At 37.3% G+C, this 7,500-nt stretch overlaps 1 protein-coding gene across 3 annotated transcripts in view; it reads right to left on the reverse strand.

Annotated features, from left to right (window-relative positions):
- LOC137615187 (transmembrane protein 254-like) overlaps positions 1-7,500 on the reverse strand; it is a 20,544-nt gene that overhangs the window by 10,418 nt on the left and 2,626 nt on the right. For 2 of the 3 annotated variants that reach the window (XM_068344850.1, XM_068344834.1), the window contains exon 2: positions 965-1,066. In XM_068344850.1, the coding sequence (XP_068200951.1) occupies positions 965-1,057 (93 nt within the window). In that variant the 5' untranslated portion in view covers positions 1,058-1,066. Of the gene's footprint in view, positions 1-964; positions 1,072-7,500 lie in introns of all 3 variants that reach the window. The other variant, XM_068344843.1, reaches the window with a different exon arrangement.

Consider the following 7,500-nt stretch of genomic DNA (forward strand, 5'->3'; position numbering starts at 1 on the left):
TAACTGAGAAAGTACTTTAGGCACCGAATAAGTGATGCTAGAGAAAGGTTAAGGACTAAAAGTCTGTTAGAATAAAAGATGCTGTATATTGAAAATGAACTTATGTGTTAGAGTTGGTCTTCTGAAGAGAGATTCCATGTACAGGACACGAATGTAAAAACCCAATGACAAATTAATGAGAACCGTTGTCATTGATTTGGTAATTAGGTGTTTTTTTTAATTATGCTTAGAGAGATGATTTTAAATCCAAATTATATATCTGTGCATATAAAACAGATTTTTAACATCCACCCAAAATACTTTCAATATAATGAACATATATTTGAAGTAACAATATAGTTTTTGTAAAATTAAGGTATAGAAGTTTACTGTTTTTTTATTACTATTGTTTTTTTAAAACGTTCAGTAGCATAGTTGATTAAAAACATAACCGACATCTTGGTGAGAGAGAGAGAGAGAGAGAGAGAGAGAGAGAGCAGTAATCTGGAAGTGACAGATGATTATAAATATAACAGACATCTCTGGTGAGAGAGAGAGAGAGAGAGAGAGAGAGAGAGAGAGAGCAGTAATCTGGAAGTGACAGATGATTATAAATATAACAGACATCTCTGGTGAGAGGGAGAGAGAGAGAGAGAGAGAGAGAGAGAGAGAGCAATAATCTGGAAGTGACAGATGATTATAAATATAACAGACATCTCTGGTGAGAGAGAGAGAGAGAGAGAGAGAGAGAGAGAGAGAGAGAGCAATAATCTGGAAGTGACAGATGATTATGAATATAACAGACATCTCTGGTGTGAGAGAGAGAGAGAGAGAGAGAGAGAGAGAGAATTTATTACAAAACAGTACTTACCCAACCTGGAAGTAACAGATGATTATAAGCATAACAGACATTTCTGGTGAGAGAGAGAGAGAGAGAGAGAGAGAGAGAGAGAGAGAGGAGAAATTTATAAAAAACAGTACTTACCAGCATGAAAAATAATCCTATGCCGATGAAGACAATTTTTCCGGGGGAAATCAAGACGAAATAATCGCTAGGAACTCTTCTCTTCTCGGCCATCTTCCTTTCCTTTGCTTTCATGAAGAATAAAATAAGTTACGTTCAATGAAAGAAAAATATTAGTATATTTTCTAATATATCTAACAATAAGTAATTTTAATTCACTAATTTCAGTTAATAGTGACTTTAAAGTAAGTTTATACTTGAATATGTTACTTAGAAAACTTTTGGATCTTTTGTTAGTATGAAATCTACATTAGCACATATTCTACTGTGAATATTTGTTAAAGTAAAAGGAAAAATGTACTTGATATAGTAATGATTGACACATATTTATATGGTCAATTATCTGTATATGAACACAAAATATAGATGTTATAGATGTATACCTTTCCTAATGATAAAGATAAATAAAACAGGCTTTAAATATAAAGTATGTGCGTAAAGCTAGTAATCTAAAAAGAATATCGAAATTAAAGCCATATATATATATATATATATATACATACATATACCAAAGCACTTCCCCCAATTTTGGGGGGTAGCCAACATCAAACAAATGAAACAAAAAAAGGGACGTCTCCTCTCCACGTTCCTCCCAGCCTGACAAGGAACTCAACCGAGTTCGGCTGGTACTGCTAGGGTGCCACAGCCAAGCTCCCACAATTCCACCACAGATGAAGCTTCAATACTGCTGAATCCCCTACTGCTGCTACCTCCGTGGTCATCCAAGGCACCGGAGGAAGCAGCAGGGCCTACCGAAACTACGTCACAATCGCTCGCCATTCATTCCTATTTCTAGCACGCTCTCTTGCCTCTCTCACATCTATCCTCCTATCAACCAGAGCTTCCTTCACTCCATCCATCCACCCCAAACCTTGGCCCTCCTCTTGTACTTCTCTCATCTACTCTTGCATTCATCACCTTTTTTAGCAGACAGCCATTTCCCATTCTCTCAACATGGTCAAACCACCTCAACACATTCATATCCACTCTAGCAGCTAACTCATTTCTTACACCCGTTCTCACTCTCACCACTTCGTTCCTAACCCTATCTACTCGAGATACACCAGCCATACTCCTTAGACACTTCATCTCAAACACATTCAATTTCTGTCTCTCCGTCACTTTCATTCCCCACAACTCCGATCCATACATCACAGTTGGTACAATCACTTTCTCATACAGAACTCTCTTTACATTCATGTCCAACTCTCTATCTTTTACTACCCCCTAAACTGCCTCCAACACTATGCATCCTTCATTCACTCTCTGACGTACTGTACATCTGCTTCCACTCCACCATTTGCTGCAACAACAGACCCCAAGAACTTAAACTGATCCACCTCCTCAAGTAACTCTCAATTTAACATGACATTCAACCTCGCACCACCTTCCCTTCTCGTACATCCTATAACCTTACTTTTACCCACATTAACTCTCAACTTCCTTCTCTCACACACCCTTCCAAATTCTGTCACTAATCGGCCAAGCATTTCTTCCGCATCTGCAACCAGTACAGAATCATCCACAAACAACAACTGATTTACCTCCCATTCATGGTCATTCTCGTCTAACAGTTTCAATCCTCGTCCAAGCACTCTCACCACTCCATCAACATACAAGTTAAACAACCACGTTGACATCACACATCCCTGTCTCAGTCCCACTCTCACCGGAAACCAATCGCTCACTTCATTTCCTATCCTAACAAATGCTTTATTACCTTTGTAGAAACTTTTCACTGCTTGCAACAACCTTCCATCAACTCCATATAACCTCATCACATTCCACATTGCTTCCCTATCAACTCTATCATACGCTTTCTCCAGATCCATAAACGCAACATACACATCTTTACCTTTTGCTAAATATTTCTCGCATATCTGCCTAACTGTAAAAATCTGATTCATGCAACCCCTACCTCTTCTAAAATCACCCTGTACTTCTCAGATTGCATTCTCTGTTTTATCCTTAATCCTATTATTCAGTACTCTACCATACACTCTTCCAACTACACTCAACAAACTAATACCCCTTGAATTACAACACTCATGCACATCTCCCTTACCCCTGTATAGTGGTACAATACACGCACAAACCCAATCTACCGGTACCATTGACAACACAAAACACATATTAAACAATCTCACCAACCATTCAAGTACAGTCACACCCCCTTCCTTCAACATCTCAGCTCTCACACCATCCATACCAGATGCTTTTCCTACTCTCGTTTCATCTAGTGCTCTCCTCACTTCCTTTCTTGTAATCTCTCTCTCATCCTCATCTCCCATCACTGGCACCTCAACACCTGCAACAGCAATATTATATATATATATATATATATTATGCACATATATTACACACACACACACACACACATATATATATATATATATATATCTATAACGTAATTATTATGATCAGGGGTCTCCATTAAACTTTATGTTATCGCTGGTTCAGTAATAAAAAAGTTGTTAGATGTTCAAATTCGCAAGCAAAAGAGATTTAGAAATGGTGACGGGAGAGTCAATCACGTTTTGCAAGATTCCTGCTTGCTTGCAAACCAAAGAGCTTACGTTAAACCATCCTGTTTGCTAGATCAGTATCAACTCACCGGTGCAAACGATTGCAAATTCAATATCAAATGAAGCTAAACGCAATATCATGCTCAGTAAAGTAAGAAATCGAATCCCTCTTTCAACTCATTGACGCTTCTCGGGGAGTCAGGCAATGCAAGCTGAAAAAAATGATTGCACTCACATTCATTAGTTATGTATTTTGTACTGTAATACTATATGCGCTATGGGTATTAAAAGTAATGTTGTACAGTATTGCATTGACAGAACATTAAAGAAATTGAGTAGAAGTGTAGTAGCGAATGTTATGAAGGATTTAATCATTAATTAATTGTCCTAAAGTTAGGATGTGATTCTTCTTACTTTCGTATTGCAGTAGGATCCAGTCTTTTTAAGAGCGATGCTCATTTGTTATTTTTGTATTGTTGTATACGAGTTTTGTTACCATATTCTCACTCGAGAATCGCAAGTTGTTAGAGAAGATCAGAGATGTAGACCCGAGAGAAATTAAACGTATTTTGATAAGTTTCCGATCTCCGTTAATAAAAGAAAATGGAATGAAATATTTGAGTGTTAGGAAAAGATAAGCCTAAATAGATATAACACCAACTTTCACTTAAGTCCCTTGAAACTTTGTTTAAAAAAAAAAAAAAGTATCAGAAGAAGAGGTGGCCTTGGATAGTCTACAGATCAGAAATAAGTTTCTGTGCAAGTAGAATAATGTAGCAGAAATTCGGAGATGAAGAGTGCTTCCTCATTAGAAAATTTAGTAATTATTGAATTTGTTACCTCTACTAATAGCATATTTTAATTTTAAAGGGTAAGTTTCTTTGCTTATTCGTCAGTAGACTATTCGAAGGCTTGTGTGAAAACTAAAAAAAAGGTCCTTACTATGTTTTAAAAGATTCAAAATATCCAGGGGAATTACTAATCAATTCTGGGAGTCAACTCGCCTCTTTTTTTGCTTATCCAATTTCTAATAAGCATTGCCAATCATACATAAAAGAGAGCAAAAGACATCCTATTGTCTGTGATGAAAAACATGTATAGAAAACGTTCTCATGTTCACGGAAGAAAATGTAAATAATGCGTATTATTTGGGTAACTATGGTATTTGTATTTTCAGGAGTTGACCATCCCTGATGGTCCATCATTATTATTATTATTATTATTATTATTATTATTATTATTATTATTATTATTATTATTATTATTATTATTATTATTATTATTATTATTATTATTATTATTATTATTATCGGGGTGTATGCTGTTTATCGGGACAGGGCGATATCTTTCTTATTACTAGCCCAATCTTTTTTCCTTATGGGGAAGATGTGCTTTACTATGATCCGGTATACCATAATATAAAGTTATTTCATATTTTCTAAGTTCAGCCCAGAAAGGGGGTCCGGGGGTTTGCCCCCCAGTAGGGGTTGTGACCTGGGAACTACTAGGTTCGGTTAGATTGAGTTTGTGGGGTTTGTATGATAGCGACAGTGGTTGGGGGGGGGGGGGTCGCAGGGGGGCGTTAGCCCCCCCCCCCCCGTCAGGTCATTAGGAAGGTAAGGACACGGCTTGTAGGTTAGGCTAGGGGGGGGGGGAGTTTGGGTTAGTTGTTGTCCATTTTTTCTCGGCGTGTCCCCATAAACTACAAAGGCTTCATCATCATCATTATTATTATTATTATTATTATTATTATTATTATTATTATTATTATTATTATTATTATTATTATTTGCCAAGCTACAATCTAGTTGGAAAAGCAGGATGCTGTAAGTCACGGGGCCTCAACAGGGAAAATAGATCAGCGAGGAAAGGAAACAAAACAAGAAGAAGAGAAATTCTGTGATTGAGAAAGACTCAACAGATATTGTGAAATTCATAAAGTTTTTGGTTGGTGTATTAGGGAAAATGAAATTTCCATCGTTAAAAAGTTAAATGGGACGACCTTGTAAAAGTTTGAAATAGAAAAAGGAAATTTTCTTAACTTTTGATTGTCTATCACAATCCAGTGATTTTTTTTTTTTTGAAATAACAAAGGATCTTTTAATTTTTGTAAGATATGAATAAAGGTGCTATACATATAGTATTCATATATCCTCAAACGATGGAAATATTTTAGAGATTCTTGGCCAAGGAATTTTCAGGAGCTATAGAGAATATTCCTAAGCATCTAACAATGACATAGAAAATACAATATAAGGTGGGTTTTGTATTGAATATCATCGTCAATGACATAACATAAAATACTTTTTAGTAAGATTTGTATGATGCCACCGTTACCTTTAAATGGATAGGCTTAATTAAATATGAATTATAGATGCATTGCAAATACTAAAATGGCAGGTGAGACAAGGTTATACACATCTATAATGGAAAGGGCAATATTTTTGGAAACAATTTTCCCCAACTAAATGCAAATTTCTAAATACGTTTCATTCTTTAAGAATTAATGTAGATTAAATTTCATCCCTCTTAATGATCACACAATTCCTTATCTCCTGCATTGGTATTGGAGAAGCCTTTGCAGTTTGTTGAGACAGAGCGGGCGCAAAGTTTCAAAAGTTTTGACTGAAAACCCATATTTTGAAAGGGAAACAAACACAAGAATATAGTTTAACCTAAGGTCCCCCTCCTAACCAAACCTAGGAGTTGTATCCTTACTCATTTACATACCGGGGGTGCTCTTTCTGCCCCTGTGGCTCTGCATATTAGCTCTATCCACATAATCCCAGAGTCTGAGGGAATGAAAGTGTTCTTCAGCATGAGGTCATAGTAAGAGAAGAAAATCTTCTGTGCATCCAATGGGCTTCGCTGTGATGCCAGGAAACCATAGTAGATCAACAGAGTGACTGCTTCTTCACGATTGTTGTCCTGGAATGGCAAGTCTTCGTTGCTCCTGGTATACCCTGAAGAAGTGATGACCAGTTTGTGTGGTTTATTGTTGTACTCTAGAGTCTTTACAGTAAGATAGTTGCTTAGGTCAGCCTTCATCTTATCATCTGGAAGAACCCTGCTCATTGGGACGCGTTTTATGCTGGTGTCACCTCTGACCTGATACTGAATTGGTGCTCTTCCTTGCTTTTTTTTATCCATAGTAGAAATCGTCAGAAAAGCATTGCTGTACGTGTCAAGCACAAGGATGATTTCATCATAATCACGTGTGAGGGACATCAGCCTGTCGTTGAAGTATTTACAAGGATCTTTGACTGTCAACTGGAACTTAATGGATAACACTGGTGACCTCTATGGGTTTTTGTATCCTTGGCTGTCTAAGAAAAGTTTTAGATTCTCTTCCTTATCACCTGTGCTGCTCTGTAGATTGTTTGCATGATGTCTTTTTTATCACCATGACTCCCCATTGACATCTTACTAGTCTGGTTTTGTTCTCGGATCAGCGCCAACTTTCACATGTAAGCAGATAGATCGGTCGGAATCTCAGACAATTTCCATTAATTGGGCTTACTTGAACTCTTCGATGATGGATAATTCTTCCTCTTAGAAATAACAGCATTTGAAGAAATTAATGAAGACAAGGCAGAGGAGGAACTAAAAGAGGAGAAGGAGCTTACATGTTTCTTCTTGATAGCCTTCTTCAGGGTAAAGGTTTGGGAACAGATTACGAGGGTCCTACAGAGAAAGGTCCGCAGAGGCCTCTTCAAAAGAACCAGACACAACAGCAGGTTGCATGCCCTTCAGCACCTCCAGAGGTGAGAGCAGGATTGGGAAAACACCACAGGGCAGCTTTAGAAGTTATCTGACTGATGGAGTACCAGCAATGTCCAAGGAAAGCTATCTTCCTTGGGGCCAGATTATTCACAACCACATGTAGTGATAGTATGATTAAAAACGATTATCCCTTAGCAAAAGGCCTAGCACAACTGGATTAATGTGCAGAAAACCTGCTAGGGCCCTTCC

This window comes from Palaemon carinicauda, chromosome 2 (genome assembly GCF_036898095.1).
Source record: "Palaemon carinicauda isolate YSFRI2023 chromosome 2, ASM3689809v2, whole genome shotgun sequence".
NCBI classification, from domain to species: Eukaryota; Metazoa; Arthropoda; class Malacostraca; order Decapoda; family Palaemonidae; genus Palaemon; species Palaemon carinicauda.